Source organism: Bos taurus, chromosome 5, assembly GCF_002263795.3.
Source record: "Bos taurus isolate L1 Dominette 01449 registration number 42190680 breed Hereford chromosome 5, ARS-UCD2.0, whole genome shotgun sequence".
Taxonomy (NCBI): Eukaryota; Metazoa; Chordata; class Mammalia; order Artiodactyla; family Bovidae; genus Bos; species Bos taurus.
Window position 1 is genome coordinate 48,325,634 of NC_037332.1, and position 18,477 is coordinate 48,344,110.

General features: G+C 42.4%; 1 protein-coding gene across 5 annotated transcripts in view; it reads right to left on the bottom strand.

Moving 5' to 3' along the window:
* Nucleotides 1-4,407: 4,407 nt before the first annotated feature.
* The window catches only part of MSRB3 (methionine sulfoxide reductase B3), a 182,592-nt gene continuing 168,522 nt past the window's right edge, over nt 4,408-18,477 (bottom strand). For 4 of the 5 annotated variants that reach the window (NM_001435236.1, NM_001435233.1, NM_001435234.1 and 1 more), the window contains 2 exons: nt 17,527-17,624; nt 4,408-7,635 (listed from right to left, as the gene is read on the bottom strand). In NM_001435236.1, the coding sequence (NP_001422165.1) occupies nt 7,471-7,635; nt 17,527-17,624 (263 nt within the window). In that variant the 3' untranslated portion in view covers nt 4,408-7,470. The remainder of the gene's footprint in view (nt 7,636-17,526; nt 17,625-18,477) is intronic. The other variant, XM_059886948.1, reaches the window with a different exon arrangement.

Below are 18,477 nucleotides of genomic sequence, written 5' to 3' on the forward strand. Positions count from 1 at the left end.
TAATTTATAAAAGCGTGTATATGTGTGTGTGTGTGTGTGCTCAGTCATGTCCAGCTCTTTGAGACTCTTTGGACTCAGCCCACCAGGCTCCTCTGTCCACGGGATTCTGCGGGCAGGAATACTCGAGTGGGTTGCCATTTCCTCCTCCAGGGGATCTACCCCACCAAGGGATCAAACCCACACGTCTCCTGTGTCTCCTGCACTGACAGGCAGAGTCCTTACCACTGTGCCACCTGGGAAGCCCATAATTTGTAAAAGAGCTCTACTTAATTGGCTTAAAAATAGGCACTTATGAATTGAGTATTCCTAAAACTCAGTAATGGAGAAACTAACCAAAATGTTCTTCAAATTCACATGATCTGGAGTAATCTTTGATAAATAATTCTAGTTTAAATTTGCTCTAATTAAAATAGGTATATCTTTAGAGTTATCAGCATTAAATTTAATTCGGATAAACAACTTTTGTCCTACCAGGGTTTACGATTCAAACAAATTTATGTCAATGCTTACAAAATTTGTCAGCAAGAAATGTAGCTGGGTATAATGGCCATCTGTCTAATGAAAGTTCCTTAATAGTCTAAACATCATTGTTGGGAGAAAATAATTTAGATGTATGTAATTGAAATAAAAATGTAGGTCAACTTTTTAGCAATAATCATGTCTTATAGAATTTCTACTTAAAAATAACTTCCCAAATCTCTTTGGTAACTTGAAACTTCAGAGTTTTGCTAAGTTAAATGAAATGATGGGAATTCATTGAATGTCTTGATCATTTCCAAATAAGAAAAAATACTGAAACAATGTTAATTACTAACCAATTCTAAGGTTTACCTACTTTTGACCTCTTACTACAGTGGAACCAAAGATATTTGAGTCTCTTAGTAAACTTGGCTTTCATCACATTGAAAAATTGTTCTATGAGATAATGTATGCTTTTAAAGGGGCTTCCCTGTTGACTCATGGTAAAGAATCTGTCTGCAATGCAGGAGATCTGGGTTCGATCCCTAGGTTGAGAAGATCCTCCAGAGAAGGGAATGGCTACCCACTCCAGTATTCCTACCTGGAAGATTCTATGCACAGAGGAGCCTGACCTATTCTCAGGACTCAGAGACCTGGTTCAATGAGATATGGAGCAACCTACCAACTCAGGGCTTCTCTCATAGCTCAGTTGGTAAAGAATCCACCTGCAATGCAGGAGACCCCAGTTCAATTCCTGGGCTGGGAAGATCTGCTGGAGAAGGGCTATGCTACCCACTCCAGTATTCTGGCCTGGAGAATTCCAGGGACTATAGTCCAGGGGATTGCAAAGAGTCAGACGTGTCTGAGCGACTTTCACTTTCACCAACTCAGGACAGGCTCAAACTTTTTTACACCAGATGGCCCAAGATGTTAAAATATTCCACAATCTTACCAAATCTTTGAACAGATTTCCAGGGCTCCTGAGATCCCTGATCTATTTTCAGGACTGGACCTTTCAAGTTTAGGGCAACAGGTACCTACAGGATTTCACACTACTGCCTATATAATTATTCTAGTTTTTGCTACTATAATCCAATTTACATGTGCAATTTCTATTTACAACATGCCCTACACCTGAATTTTAGCATATCAGCTACCTAGGCCTTTAATGTCCTCACCGTTGACTAGAATGCCTGGAATCACGGGGTAGGTTGTAATATAAGCGCTGACAGTTGGCTTTTCTTTTGCAACGTAAATGTCTGATTTAAGCTTCCATTGCCAAGGCATCCACTTCAAAGAGGGCTGGGTTGAATAAACATTTTGGCAGTCACATGACTGAAGAGCCAGGACAGGGGAACTCTTCCTCCCCACCCCTTCCGTCATCTCCCTCCCCTTGCCCTGACCCAGGCTCCTTTGCTCTAGAGATCCTGATTGATTTAGATAACTGGCCACTTGGGCCACTTGTTTTTTCTTTTTTTTCCCATCTTTAAATTCTAGCTCTTACATTTTAAATTCACCAGTAAAGAGTGAGCCCATGAAGCCCTAGGGTTCCACCCTCAATCCAATATAAAAGCAGAACCCCAGGTTGTGCTCACTCATTCTTTCTCTACTGTCCCAGGGCATGCCTGGTATTCTCCAGGGCTCATAAATAATACACTTTTTGCTTCAAACTTTCCAGGCGGTTATTGCTGAGGGCGTCTTGTAACCATAATAAGAACCACAAGGGTCTGGCCAGGTTTGGAAAAGGGAGATGTCTGTGGGAAACTTACTAGGGCCCAGGTGAGTGACTCTAGGCATTTCCAGCTGATAGGATTATCACTGATAGCCCTGCCTTCGCAACATTCTCTTACTTTGCTTTCTAGTTATTTTGACACCTTTCTACTCCCTTATCTTTTCAGAACAGTGCTGAGGTAAGTACTTAAAAATTACTGACTTGTCCTGCTGTTCATTCCTGAAAATCTGTCTGGTTCCTGACCAGCCTGGATTGTAAGGGTGAGTGTGTGTGTTTGCTGGGAATGGTGGTGGTGGTGACCCTGCAGGGAGGGGAATTGCAAACCTTGAAATAAAAATGAGGTTCTCTAGCATCCAGAATTTGACAATGGTGTGATTCCGTAAACCAATCTAAAAATTAGGGTAAGTCTCAGGTAGGCCTGAGGATCTGATTTGGTTCCTAAATCTCTAGTCTCCTTATCCTATCATAGTTCCATAAATGCCCCTTACTTGCATGATGAATTTGTAGAGTAGCTTGGTTTAGAACCTATAATCACCTTTGGCCAATCCCTTTCCAGGTTGGTCCAGGACAAGGCTAGCCTCTGGGAGGTATTGGATAGGAAGAGTTCTTTCCAGACGATTCTTTTATGTGGCATTTCTTCAGGTCTCACATTAAAATGGTTAAATTTCTATCACTTATGTAATACACAATAAACACTGGTAAGATGTCATTACAGGATGCTTGTAAGCCTGTCCCAAGACTTTTTTTTTTAACCAGCATCTTCTAGAAATCATTTCATTGTTAAGATCTGGATAACAGCGGCAGTTTTCTGATAAAAAGGAGTCACAATTTGGGTATATGGCACTTTAGTAAAAATCTCCTCTAATGGATTAAAAAAGTGATGATGAAAGAAATGGGAACGGTCATGATGTAAATTTATGCAGTGACATCTGTCCTCTAGTTCTTGGAATTGCTGAGATGAACCCTGCCATGTTCTAAAGAGGCAGCGGTGAGCACCACTGGGCAGTCTAAGGTTAACTCAGATATGTGAACAAGAGCTAAGGTGGTGCTGATTGATGAGAACCAGTTAGTCTTCCAGAACAAGACAGATGAGCAGTGAAGAACAGGAATAGCAGAAAGACATGAAGTTTTGGGAAAAGTGACCCACTTCTACAGGGAGATAACCAGTGATGACAAAATAAGCCATTTTGGAGGGTCAGATAGAAATGCCTTTAGAATTAATGCTAAATGATGTTTTTTCATGGGAAGTTCCAAGGCAGTGGTTCTTAAACTTGAACAAACTCCAGAATAACAAGGACAGCTGCTAACGCATAGCTTGATAAGGCCCTACCAGAATTTCTGATGCAGTGAGCACGGGAGAAAGCCTGAAAACTCAGATTTATAGCAAGTTCCCAGGTGATGCTGATGCTGTCATCTGGGGACCACACTTCTCAGGACCACACCTGAGAAGTGTTGTTCTCAGGTACACTACATGAAATTGCTGGCCTGTGAATTTTAGGATCCCAGGAGTATGACTCTTAAAGAACTGGCTGAAAAACAAAAGTCCTCATCACCTCAATTCTCCTCTCAAAATGAACAAATCAACACAACGAACCAAAAAATTAAACTAAAAACTTTTAATAACAAATAATACTATATTAAAACTCTTCTGTTAGAGATATTTAAAAGTGAATCATCTGTGAGCAGTGGGGAAATACCCCTAATATATCTCCCTGGAAACCAGTCCTTGATGACAGGGTAAGTCTCCTGTCAATTTCTTTAACAGAAGCCCAGGCATCGACACGGTGTCATTCCTGCATTTTCAGCTATAGAGTTATCGTGATGCAACTTTCCAGAGTCCATGTCTTAAGCACAAAAATACATACAAGCCGCTGAAGATTCTGCAGAGGTGAGGTAAAGGCAGAATAATTCTGTAAATGTTTCCCTTCTCTCCAACCTTTTGGATCCCAGGAGGCCTCTCTTGGGGCCTGAGGTATGGAGAGCAGACTAGACCCTACTCTCAGAGCCCGCTTATGAAGGTCACACCAGATAAAGGCCCTCTCTACAAAGAGACACATCAGCTGGGTAAGAAGGTAAACAGAGCAGCCTGTGGCAAGCTCCAATGGGTGGTCTATGCATCTATGATAAAAATAAGAGAAGTCTTTAGGAATCAGAGTCGGACACGACTGAGCAAATTCACTTTCACTTCACTTTCACTTAGGAATCAGAGAGGAAAACATTTTTATAAAGAAATTTTATTGAATAATTTCCATATACAATAAACATAGGAAAATGGTTTTTAATGAAAATTTCATGTCATTTTTCAAAAGTTTTGAATTGCTTAGAGAAATATTATTACAAAGCTGTCTAAGGCAAAAGTAGTATTTGACTCTCAGAAAAAATGCTAATCCCTTTCATCATATTCTGTATTTTAAAGCAAGGCATATTCAATTCAATGAACATGGAGACTTTCAAATTGCTATGTCATTTGCATTTAGTTTAAATTTATCTATAAAGTGAAAAGTTTGAACACATAGAAATGTCCCCTAGTACAATATGAATTTTTGCCTTCTTCAGATCCATTCTACCTAAGTGTATGGACATAACTTTTTTGCACATCAGCAAAGAAACCTGCGTCTCCTAATGGTATAGGGAGGGTCTGAGTGCAGAGAGGGAAAGTCCCATGCATTTCCTATGTTAAATGGTATAACTCCTGCAGATCACATACACCTCACCATATTGACTCAGTTCATTGCACTCCATATCCTGCAAAAATAAATCTAGTGCTCGACAGCTGACATTATTGCTCACTTACATTTTAGTAATATATTTCTTTAACATAAGACAGAAATATACTGAAATTCGATACCACTTAAACTCAAAAGCAACCTGAAATTAAACCACAGGCATACACCCCACTTTCTTTTTGCAATGGAGGTTGCATTTTTCTTAAAGTTGATGCTGGAAAATGTGGTAGAAGAAAACTGGCTTTTCTTGAAACAAAGACCAAGCATTAGAAGATGAGCTTTTTGAGGGGAATGTTAAGCCCTACAATAAAACTGGAGGAACAATGAAAATCCAGAGTCTCTGTGGAGAGGGAGAAGCCCCTCGTTTATCTTCCTTGTCTACCCCAACACTGTGGCTTGTGTCCAGCAGACCCCAGGGCAGGCCACCACGTAAGGCAGGGAGCCAGTCAAGAAGTGCTGTGTGAGCCTCCAAAGGATGGACCACATGAGGGACAGACATCTCCTGGGAGACCTGTTTCTTTAGGGGTCCTTGGGTTGCTGGGAAAGCTGGGACTCTTCCTGTGAGGTCAGAAAAGACTTCTAGGATAGTCTAGACGCTGAGGCTTCAAGGGTTTTAAATTCAGTGTCTCAGGGGAGTGAAACCTGTGAACTCCAGAGTGACCCCAGGACCTGAGGTGCCACATCTGGGAGCCGAGGGAGGAAGAGCACGATGGGCCTGGAATGGCAAAGGTGTGGCCCGAGTGACAGTGAAGATCACAGGAGGTCAGGGCCTCACCAGGTGGCATGTGGAGACACAGAAGGATGTGGGCATGACCGCACTGACACTTGGATTGATCACAACTTTTCATTTTAGTTTCTCTTCATTTCTTTAAGATTGTCACGTGTTTCTGTTTCTTATTTTTGGTCTTGGTGCTGATAAGGAAAGATGTCAGTTTTCATAAGCTTTCAAAAATTTACAAAATATTATTTTTTAAAAGCTATACTTTGGGCTTAGCACTAAGGCTACAAACACAATATATATCAGTCATATACTGTACCTTCACACCTGGCGGCAATACCAGTGCGTATCACCATTGCTCAGAGCCATAAAAACCTTACTGTGCTCAATGACATCCATCCCACCAGACTCAATGTTATACAGCAACCGAGCCGAGCCAAGCTTCTTAGAGTAAAACCAGCCATCTTGCTACAAAGAAAAATTTCTGGCTCTTGGCCCAACTGTTTCCATACCAATCAGCTAAGTCAACCCCCTCTCTGCTTCTTTCCATTTCAAATGCCTGGGCTTCGGCCTTTGAGGCAATTAGAACCAGATCAGTTTAATTTTACAACACTGATCTTAATTGTACAGCAATACAGTAATTTTCCCCTGAGAGTGTCAATTATTTTACAAATATTCTAAGTCCGCATTTATACATAAAGAATAGACATGGAGAGGCTGAACAAATAGCTTGTCCCTTGTCACACAGCAGATTAGTGTCAAGGGTGGGACGTGAGCTCCCGGCTGTTTCTGTTTTAAGCCCCAACATCCTCTAGGAGGTCACCTGGCCCTGTGCACAAGGTCCCCACCCCCGCCCCTGCCAGGCTCTGCTGGTGACCTGTGGTCAGCTCTTCTGCAGGGCTCTGGACATCTAGCCCCCAGGCTTCCTCCTCAGCCTTCTCTGCTTTCGCTCTTATTCTGTTGCCTTAATGAAGTGTGTTGTTCCCAATATTTTATTTTACATGGGGAATTCACCAAAATGCTCTTCCAGCTGCAGCTGGTATTAGGTGTGGAGGAACAGACTTACAAAAGGCAATGGCAGGCATTCTTCTTTTGTGAACTTTGGACAAAATGGGGCTCAACATTTTACAGTTATCTTACATTCTGATGTTTTCAAGGAAAAAATAAAAATAAAGGCCTAATCATGAGGTAATGTTTACTTCTCTGCCACAACACTCAGGGCGCCCCCTCAGATCTGGCAACAATTTAACATAAGGAAAGACTTTAGACCTTCACACCCTTTTAGTGAGAATAAACGACCTTAGCTCAAACTTTCCACAAAGCTGAAAGGTCTCCTAAGACATCACTCCATCCTTATCTTAGGTGGATCTGCACAAATGCCTCCAGGCCATGTGTCTCGCAGGTCTCAACATCCCCATCACCCCTCAGCCCTGGTCTCAGCTTTGCAGAGCAGACCTTGATTTTCTTGTCTGAAGACCGAGTACCTTCTGCCTCTTAAGCAAGGGGGGCGGGGGGGGGGGGGGGCGGAAATAAAAGAAAGCAAAGGAAGCTATGTGGGCGAAGAAAATAATGCCAAATGCTACCCAAGTGGCTTGTAAAGAAGGTTCACGAAGCTATCTCTGAGTTCACTCAAGATCTGCAGTTCCCCATCTAGTCAACAGCAAAATGCATGGATGGCCAGGGCCTCTGTTTAAGCAAGAAGAAAAATACCAATAGCATAAAACTGCCCTTCTAGTTTTGAAAAAATAGATCTGAGAGTAACGCTATGGGATTCGCTTTAATAAGCTGTGCATTAAGTACACTTGTTTCTTCTGTCGCCGCCTCCGGCTGCATCTCTACAGCTCCGTCTTGTCACCGGGGGCCGGGCTGCCCCCCGCGCTGTCCCCCTGGGCGCCACTGCTCTCTGCAGGGCTGAAAGACAAGGATGCCGAGTTTATGCAGTATCTTTTGCCGGTTGGACGAGGTCCATCGTCGAAAATGTGCCCAAGGTGAGCACCGCACTGCAACAGAAGAGCAAACTGTAGGTCAGCAGTGTGTACAACGCAGGCTTTGAGGGAACTTGCAGTCAGCGGTTTAAATGGATGACCGGCCTGTAGAGAAATGATGGAAACCATCGTGGATGATTTCTAATCTGCCTGTCAATAGCTACAAAGATGGTTTCTGGCAGGCTTTGCACCACATGCTGAGAATAAAAAACACTAGAATTGTGCATATCAGAAATCATTTAGGAGCCACTGTATTTTTTGATCTGTGAAGCCGCTCAGCCAGCTGAAAAATGACTGCAGTAATTTTATGAATTGAGTTGACCCTTGATGTTCCCTTGTAAGAAACATGGCAGAATAAAATCTCCACCCGCTCCCACCCACCCACTCCACCTGCCCCCCCGCCCCCGGCATTGCTTTTGGCTTTGGATGGGTGGGTTTCAGGTATGCAGAAGTCCACTGTAAAAGATACTGTGTAACTGGCCATGACGGAGGTGTTGTTTGCTTTCATGGGCAGTAAAACTTAACATCAGAAAAGCATTGGATGTTCTTGGAACCCAGTAAAGCAATGGCAGGGCGCAACAGATTTATGTTATGGTCGCCAGGACTGCAGAGTGGCGAATGGAAATGTCACTAGTCCTTGCAATCCTTTTTTCTGGCCTCGGATAGGTGGGTACCAGGCGGGTTGCTTTCCTGCACGAACTGGATCATGTGGAGAAGAAACAAGCTGTCGAGCTCAATCCATGCTACTGACTATCCCCAGAGGGGAAGGAGAAGAGGCGGAGAGTCCAGACAGAGGCAAAAGGAGGGATGGTTGGTTATGATGGCGCTTAGGAGAAATCCAGCCCAGAGAAAGTGTCTCCAAATAGGCTGGCTCACCAGTCTGCTGCTGAGTGCAGCTCCAGGAGACAAGTGCACAGGTCACACTAACTACCTCCCATCCTTCTCAGCAGGGACAGGGTAAAGGGTATGGAGATATTGGTGTTGCTGCTGCTAAGCTGCTTCAGTCGTGTCCGACTCTGTGTGACCCCATAGACGGCAGCCCACCAGGACGTTGGCACGCCACATTTAAAGAGGCTACAAAAACATATCGTTTGTCATGTAACAAAGAAATCAAAGCCTGGGGCAAGTGATCCCCATTTATTCATTCCACAAATATTTATGGAGCACCCACTTTATGTCAGGTACTGTCCCAGACTCCAGAGGTACAGGCAGTGGCCTCATGGAACTTACATTCCACTGGTAGAGACAGAAAACACAAAGGTAATAAGGAGCTGTAGGCATAGCAGGTGGAAATAAACACTAAGGAGCAAACAAACAGCAAACCAACCAACCCACAGAAACTAAGACAGAGAAAGTGATGCAGACTGTCAGACTGGGAGCTGGCGCTCCAGGTGAGGTGGTCAGCGGCAGTTCTCCCAGGGCAACTCTGGGATAAGAACCTGGAGGGAGTGAAGAAGCAGATCTAGGGGAGCACATTTCCAGCAGATGGAGGAGTCAAGATTTAGGGAAGAACATGCGAGAAGAGGCATAGAGACGATTTATTAATTCTTTTCACTGTGCTCATTTGGTGTATAAAACACTTATAAACTGCAGGGAAAGAAAGAAGGGCTTGACAAGGGAATGGGGTTTTCTGTCCCTCCATACCAAATGGAGACGATGAGAGAGAAGTGAAGGACGGGGCTTATTACAACGGAAAGGACTAGAATCTCAGTTTCCCCACTGAAAGCACTAAGCTCCATTCTCGAGGGCTCGCTATTATTAATAAACAGCACAAATAGCAACTTCGACTCTATGGCACTTCCATGTTAAAAGTGCATTCTTATTTTACTGCCAACATACTGTGTCAGCTTATTAAAGAACTAAAAATGAACCCTGAACTGATTTGATCTATTGCCTGGAAAATATGAAACAGGCCTAAAAAACAAATCTTGCATTATTTTTCCACATTTTATGCAGGTTTAGGTAATATCAAGGCTGACAGCTCAGATTGCTTTTCCTTTCTATAAACAATTGAGGCCAAATTTTCAGGCATCAGCAGCTAAGATGCACCAGTGAAAATACATATGCTTACCCAATGGACACAGGAAAGCACCTATTTCTGCCTGCCAGAACAGTCAGTGTGCAGGCCAACAGGAACCGGTGCTCTCGGCGACCAGTATGTGTGCACAATTACTGATCTCACGTGCAGCTCCAGCACTTTGATCACTTGGCATCTGAGAGGTGGAGTTTTCACATAAAAGCCTCAGATAGATTTTTTTTTTTTTTTAATGAGAGAATACAGTTATCTGGGCAAAAATAAATGATAGCACCTTTATGAATCATCTCAAGCATATTTAGCGAATGGTTCTATTTATCTTACTTCAAAAATAAAGCATAGCAACGGTATACTTAAAGCCATTTTGTAGTATTTAGTGCCCAGGTCATTCATCCCCCAAATTAGAGTAATTTAATCTATTGGATTTGAGTTCGTTATCAGCCTGCAGTTTCAGTTGCTAAATCTGACACTAGTCTTTTGGTTAAACAGTAAGAAAAATACAGATTCTAGATGTCCCTAATCCAGGCAAGAGAAAACGGGAGGGAGATGAGGAGGAGAAATTATAATTGGGAAAAGGCAACAAAAATCATTCGCAAACAACTGTATGGGTTGGCGATGGGATGGGGTAGGGAAATCCTCAGAAAAGATGTGGGTCCCCTAAAAACAAGAGTGATTGCTTCATCATGCTTGCACAAGATGTTCTGGAAGATTCACTCCAGGCTCACATAAGTGAGGGAGGAGCAGTACAGTGTGGTGTTAGTCGCTCAGTCGTGTCCAACTATTGGGAACCCATGGACTGTAGCCCACCAGGCTCCTCTAGCCATGGGATTCTCTAGGCAAGAATACTGGAGTGGGTCACCATTTCCTTCTCCAGAGGATCTTTCCAGCCCAGGGGTTGAACCCAGGTCTCCTGTACTCCAGGCAGATTTTTTACGGTTTGAGCCAGCTGGAGGGAAGAGCAAGGTGTTCATTTATATCTGTGCGACCACATACATGAGCCTTCCTGGTGGCTGAGTTTGTAAAGACTCTGCCTGCAATGCAGGAAACCTGGGTTAGATCCCTGGGTAGGGAAGATCCCCTGGAGAAGGAAATGGCAACCCACTCCAGTGTTCTTGCCTGGGAAAATCCCACAGACAGAGGAGCTTGGCGGGCTACAGTCCATGGGGTCATAAGAGTTGGACATGAATTAGAAACTGAACTACCACTGACCACACACGTGCCCATCTGGCTGCCTGTAAAGTTGTAAGACCACTTGTCTGGAAGAAGCCTAACCACACGGTACCATTTCTGCTTCCTCCCAGGAACACCCAGTCTCCCATAAATGTTTAGCTCAATTCAGTTGCTCAGTCGTGTCTGACTCTTTGTGACCCCATGGACTGCAGCATGCCAGGCCTCCCTGTCCATCACCTACTCCCGGAGCTTATTCAAACTCATGTCCATTGAGTCAGTGATGCCATCCAAACATCTTCATCCTCTGTCATCCCCTTTTCATTCTGCCTTCAATCTTTCCCAGCATCAGGGTTTTTTCCAATGAGTTGGATCTTCTCATCAGGTGGCCAAAGTATTGGAGCTTCAGCATCAGTCCTTCCAATGAATATTCAGGACTGATTTCCTTTAGGATTGATTGGTTTGATCTCCTTGCAGTCCAAAAGACTAGTACTCAATTTCTTTTAAAAGTGCACAAACCCTGAAGGCTCCTCCCTGAGGGGAACGCACATGGAGCCCATTCTTTCCACCTTCTACCCCTGGCGGAAGGCTGGGATGATGAATGAAAGTTGTCAGTGACGCACTGTTTCTTTAGCTGCCTGCGAGCTCTGCCTCCCCTGCCCCAGCCAACTGGCAATGTGTTGGGCTCTCTCAGCACACCTGGTTGTAACTGAAACAAACTGGTTGCCCGATGAAGAAATCTCTGAAACCTGCTGTTAATGATTTATTTCAGGGTAGAATCTTCGGCGTGCATTTTGAAAGTTGTTTTAAGGTAGTTATGTATTTCTTTCATTTATAGGTAAAATACAAACTATGGCAGAATATTCTAGCTCTCATTCTGAGGAAGCATGAGATAAGCATTGTTCAAAAGAAAAATTTTAAATTCCCACAGGAATCCTTTATCACCTAAGCCTCTCACTCAGAAAAACTGGCAACTAAAGAACCTGCAGAGAACAAAAGGAAAGGACGCCCACCCCACCCCCCACATCCAAAAAAAGTGATTGGGCATCAAATTTAACATAATTCCTTAAAATCTGACTGCAATTCTCAATTGTGTGCATAAGAAACACAAATAGTACATTGAACCCAGTTACATATTTCTGCACTGATGTATTTCCAACTGTCTTAGAGGGTTTTCTCCCAGCTATTCCTAGGATGTTTTAGGCTTTATTGTTGTCATTTTCTCTTAAGTGTTTGATCTACAAGATGAAGTGGTTTCAAAGCCGGGCTTTTACACTTGGGTGCATGGGGCAGGATGGGAAGGAGAAAAGAGTTTTAAGAAGAAAAGCAATTGACTTTGCCAGTAGTATCCTGTTTTCTCCCACTGTTATTGAAGACACTTGTGCGTAAGTAGGGCTCTTTTCTTCTGTGCTTGTGATATTAATCTTTTGCCAAGGAAAGGATTGTGAAGTCACCAGTTTAGCATTATGATTTTACTGAAAGATCAAGAAAAAGAGAGGGGGCTGTGAGTCTGAAACCCTATTGTAACACATGGGTATCTTTAATCATCAGCAATATATGAGTTGTCATCTGCAAAAGATTAATAAGGTTTGGAGTTTTACCCAAAACTGCTCAACTCTTGAAAAATACTTTGTGTTGGTGGATATTTACCTTTCTGTTGATTTGGCTGACTTAGAACAAATTAATACTGATCTAAAACAAACTAAGGGACTCTACTATAGATTCAAACAGTAATAGCTACAGTCATAAACAGAGTCCAGCTTGGGTAAACTCAGGGTTCTGGTGGTTTCCTCAAAGATTATTACAAAATGTTCAGTGATTTATTGGTCTCCCATTTGCTGCAGATGTAGAAATTCGATCTAAAGAAGGAAGAATTCCCCAAGTATTTCCAGGAGGGACTTATCTTGCTGAACTACAGTTTATATCATGCAAATCTTACCTCTTTCCACTGAATTTAAATTCCTGACAATGTTGCTAAACAGGCTGGGGTTGGAGGTTTAGGGAGAAGCTGTCAAGCAATTATTGATAGTCATCAGTGAAACTGGATTAGAAGCAACATATTTTTATCACTAGCTAAAAATGTAAGTTATATAAAATGGAGGAAAATTCTTTATAACTGAGAATTGTTAGGAAATTGTTACAGCCAGGGGGGAGATACCTACCTATGCCCACCCCAAAGTGGGCAGATTTAAGATAAAGTTCCACTTTGGAAGAGATAAGTGGAGTATAATTCCTTAACTTAGAAGATAGAATGGTGAAACAGAACAGGTATAGTTGCAATGAACATCAGAATATAAAGGATAACCAGTTTCCTTCAGAAGCAGGAATCCTGATGAAGGAAATAAAGAAGCTCTACTACCCTTGCTTATTTTCTGTGTTGTTAACTTAAAGATCAGGTCCTTCTAAAAAATCACTGAGAAGCACAGAGATTCTTTTAGAAGGACCTGACTGTATTATTTCTCTGGAAAGTGGTTACTGTACTGAATAAATCTTAATTTTCTCAATAAAAATTTTACTAAAATATCACAACCTAAGATGTCACTGGACACATGGAAAAGCCACAATGTAGTATAAAGAGGCGGGAGGCATGGCTCCCAATGTGTTTGTCATTTCTACCCAAATAGGGGGCTTTAGGGGAGCCTGGTGGGCTGCCGTCTATGGGGTGGCACAGAGTCGGACATGACTGAAATGACTTAGCAGCAGCACCAGCAGCTGCTGGCTCAGACGGTAAAGAATCTACCTGTAATTCAGGAGACCCAGGTTCAATCCCTGGGTCAGGAAGACTCCCCTGGAGAAGGGCACAGCAACCCACTCTAGTTTTCTTGGTTGGAGAATCCCAAGGACAGAGGGACCTGGCGGGCTACAGTCTATAGGGTCGCCAAGAGTCAGACACTACTGAAGCAACTTAACATGCATGCATGCACCCAAATATGAGGCTTAACTGCATGGTGTGATTCATATAACAATGAAGAAGGGAGAGGGGAGGAAGAGTAAGGAGGATGAGGGAGGGGAGAAAAAGGAGAAGAGGAAGAAGAATTCTAAGTACTAAAGCAAGAATTAGAGACCCATAGACCAAAAAAATCACCATATTGCCTTGCAGGCAAGTTGAATCTACTGGTTTTATCCACAGAAGCTCAGTTTATTGGTGTTAAGTTGGCAGTAAAAGGGTCTTCTTGTTTAGATGCTCCATCTTTACCATAAAGAAAGAAGCATTCCACATAACATGTCCAACTGAAAATGTCTCTAAGCTACTGAAAACAACTAACAGATTTGTCATAACACAAACTCCTTTGATGCAATTCAGTCCAGAGAAATGACAAGCCATGTAAACTCAAAACACAAGAGTTTTATTAAGAGGAGAAGCAAATTAGATAAGTTACCATGTCAACATCCAAAAGTTAAAAAAAAAAAAAATGGGATAAGTTGCAAGTAGAAGACTACATAAACTGAAAGAATAAAAGATAAAAGAAGATAAACCGATAGTGAAAAACAGTATTAAGGATGAGAAACCAGGAAGTAAAATACAAGCAGTTTCTCTAGTATGCTGCTGCTGCTGCTAAGTCGCTTCAGTCGTGTCCGACTTTGTGCGACCCCATAGACAGCAGCCCACCAGGCTCCGCCGTCCCTGGGATTCTCCAGGCAAGAACACTGGAGTAGGTTGCCATTTCCTTCTCCAATGCATGAAAGTGAAAAGTGAAAGTGAAGTCGCTCAGTCGTGTCCGACCCTTAGCGATCCCATGGACTGCAGCCTACCAGGCACCTCCGTCCATGGGAGTTTCCAGGCAAGAGTACTGGAGTGGGTTGCCATTGCCTTCTCCATTCTCTAGTAAGGAAAGCATTAAATCAGTTCCCCGCCCCCCTCCCCACCATGTCAAGATAAAAAGGATGAATGAGAAAATAGAAAAGAGAAAACTAAAGAAAAATGTAAAACAAAAGAAAAATAAATTTATGTGTCAAGCACAAATTAAAAGACAAAGAAACTGAAAGGAAAGATACACACTTTTGGCTTAGTGAGCTATTAGCCCAAAGTGGGGCAGACAGGCCCACTCTGTCCACATGGGGAAGATTCCAGCAAACATATTCTTTGGGGCTGGAACCTGATTATTTTCTATGTGGCACTTACTTCCCAAAGCATGCACTTTTGCACATGCATTAATGGAACAAATTTCCCTCCCTTTCTCTCCACATTTAAGAAAGAAACGGAACAAATATCCCTTGCTCTTTTCTGTAAATTTAAGACTTTTATTTAAGAAAGGGTCAAGCACTTTCTGGGCTTTCCAGGTGGCTCAGTGGTAAAGAATCCCCTTGCCAATGCAGGAAGCAAAAGAAACATGAGTTCGATCCCTGGGTCTGGAAGATCCCCAGGAGGAGGAAATAGTAACCCACTCCAGTATTCTTGCCTGGGACAATCCCATGGACAGAGGAGCCTGGCTACCATCTATGGGGTCATATAGAGTTGGACACAACTGACCACACACACATCACGCATCGTCAGCAAGATGCACTTTCTTACGTGAGAAATAAAGGTGGTGGAAAAAGAGGCTGAAAAGGAGTATCAGTGCTTTACCCAACTGCACCCAAAGAACAGTAACAGTCACTAGGCCTTTAACCAAGGGCTGAGAGCTATGCCCGGGTTAGTGTGGTGTCTGTTATGAGTGTTGCCTAATTTGGGCACAGTTTGTGGTTTCATTCCTCTTTGGTCCCTGCAAGACACCTTCCTAAGGGTCTTATCTTGACTCCTACTGATGTCACCTCAGTGGCTGGCACAGAGAAATGAGGAAGTGTATTCCAACTGTGAATTTTAAGAATTAGTCACAAAGACTTCAGAGAGTAGGCCCTGAAGGAAAGTTACTATCTTATGCCCCACTTTTTCTGTCCCTTTTCATATAATTTTCATAGAACTCAATGTTTGAAAATAGGTTCTGAGTGAAAAGAAAAGGAGCAGTCATACAACAGCCTTTAAGGCAGCTTAAAAATCTAAAGGGAAAAAAAAAAAAAAAACACCCACAACCATTAGCCTTAAGGGAGGTTTACTAAATACTATGTACCTAAGTTATAAATGACTATGTACCATCCCATCTCACTTTTTTGTCAAATGTTTTAGATTCCTGGGTAGATGTTTGCAATTTGCTTTTGTGGAAGTTATGAAAATAAACATTCAATTGAATCCAGAACTGAATTGAACTAACTGCTGGGGGATCATCGGATTTGTTTTTTTCTTATTTCAACATGACTTTTTATGGTGCTTGTATCTATCTACTTATCTATCCATTTGAGCACCATAAAAAGCTCTGGAGCTAAATGCCCACACTCAAATCTCAGTTCAATCTATGAATATTTATACAAGTGTAACTGTACTTCTTGTACCTCAGTTTCCTCCACTGTAAGAGAGACAGAAACATTATCTACTCAGAAGGTTACTGTGAGCATTTACCTGGGGAGCTTTTAAGAAGGTTGATGTTCAGACCTCACCCAGACCAATTAAATTAGAAATCTCTGAGGGTGAGACCCAGAATCAAAAAGTACCACTTTCTCACTTACACTCAGATCTGAGAAATGAGGGTGAATTGAAAATGTGACTTAGATAAGATATAAAGCCTACTTTTTCAAGGGAGAGAGTGGTCCTCATACTTAGAATACAGTTCACTTGCCAGCTTTACTTTAAAAAAAATAAAATAAAATAGAAATTCATCAGATGGTTAGGTTCAAACCAATCTTCCTCCCTACTTGGTAGTAAATATGCCACCTCCTCCCTAAAACTCCTGTGGCTGAAGAACAGGGTTAAAGGGCAGGTGGAAGAATGCTGAGGGAGGCTCACGTGGCAATCCCTCTGCCCTCACAGCTGCCTGACGGTGCCCCTCCACCTCTAATTTGTACAAGAGACAGCCCCCAGCAACGCACTCTAGCATCAGTGCGCTTCGGTACCACAGCACTCAGACTTTCCATTTCACTTATGTAAAGCAAAGTAGAGCAGGATGACCTACTCTGGACTAGAATGTGCAGTTGCTCTAGTTCTATGTACAAGAATGTTCTGGCCATGTCTTTGGGTTTAAGTTCAAGTTTCTTGATGACAGATTAACTATATTTTTCCCTCCTCCTCAACACATGTTCATTTCCCCCTTAGATCCGGCACTGATTCAGTCAGAGGAGAGTGAAAGGAACATCCTTAGAAATGAGGATAGGAGACTTATAGAAGAAATTATTTTCTCGCACGTTCTCTCTCTGCCCTCGCACAGCCTGCCACTAAACTTCCTCTTCCTACTGCTGTTCTCCAACTTCCCTCCTCACATCCATCCAAGGAGAGACGTTTTTGGGGTCTTTGTTGACCATGTTGGGATCGTTACCATTAGAGGTATGATGACTGAACAATGAGTACACATAGAGAGAAAATGTCAGGTCACGTGAAGTCACGTAATGAAATCTTCATTCAATTCCCCACTGTATTGAGTCAATGAGAAGAATTTTTCCTACCAATGATTTTGTTTACTAGCGTTGAAGCCAATGACTGACATTTAATAGGACTTGCTAAACTCCTCAAGACTGAGATATCATTAGGACTTGATAGAGACCTCATTGTGCTTGTCTGTCGCTTTTGTGATGGGTCAGTTGGCCTTAGTTACTACATTTAGCACAACCAGGAGTCTTGGCAGTGTTTGCAAAGCAGAATGAGCAACATTTGGGGTTTTTAGGTGGGGTACACTGACCTGAGAGCAGCTGGTCTCCACCCTGTGCATCCCATAGGAAAAGTCGTCTGTGAATGTGATCGCATCAGAATTGATCACGTCGTGGAATGAAGGCCAACCTGGGGCAGAGCACACACAAGAACCGAAACAGAGAGAGATACAACCATGGGTTAGAATGCCATTCTAAAAGGAATACTAAGCACAGAAAGGAAATCTTTAGTATATAAATCATGCTTAATTTTTTCAACCTGAGAAAAGAAAGGCCGAAGACTGAAGGTTAAAGTATTTTGCAAAAATGCAACTATTTTTAAGAATAACATTTTCCTCACATCCAGATTACAGTTGCATTGAGATTTATGTTTTGTGAGACTCTCTTAGAACACCCAGTAGTTTTGAGCACATCCCCAAACTTACAAAGCTCTCTTTCACCACTTCCACTTCTTGTTCTTATCTTCAGAGTCACTGGGCATAGCTCGGAAGCACTATGAGTTTTACAGTGTGATTTTTAAAATTTTTTTTCCAAAACACAATCCAACTGGTCTGGCTGTTAACTTTAACTATTCCATATTTCTTTAGGAACCGTACTTTTTTAGTACTTAGTTTGGATAGTTAAGGGCTTCCGTGGTGACTCAGATGGTAAAGAATCTGCCTGCAATGCAGGAGACCTAGATTTGATCCCTAGGTCAGGAAGATCCCCTGGAGAAGTGAATGACTTAACCACTCCAGTATTCTTGCCTGGAGAATTTCATGAACAGGAGTCTGGTGGGCTACAATCCATGGGGTCACAAAGAGTTGGACACAACTGAGCAACTAACACTTGGATAGTTAAAATATATGTTTTTTAAATTCTGTTGTTTCCATCTTAATATAATTTCTTAGGAGAAGACTCTTGAGAGTCCCTTGGACAGCAAGATGAAACCAGTCAATCCAAAAGGAAATCAACCCTGAATAATCACTGGAAGGACTGATGTT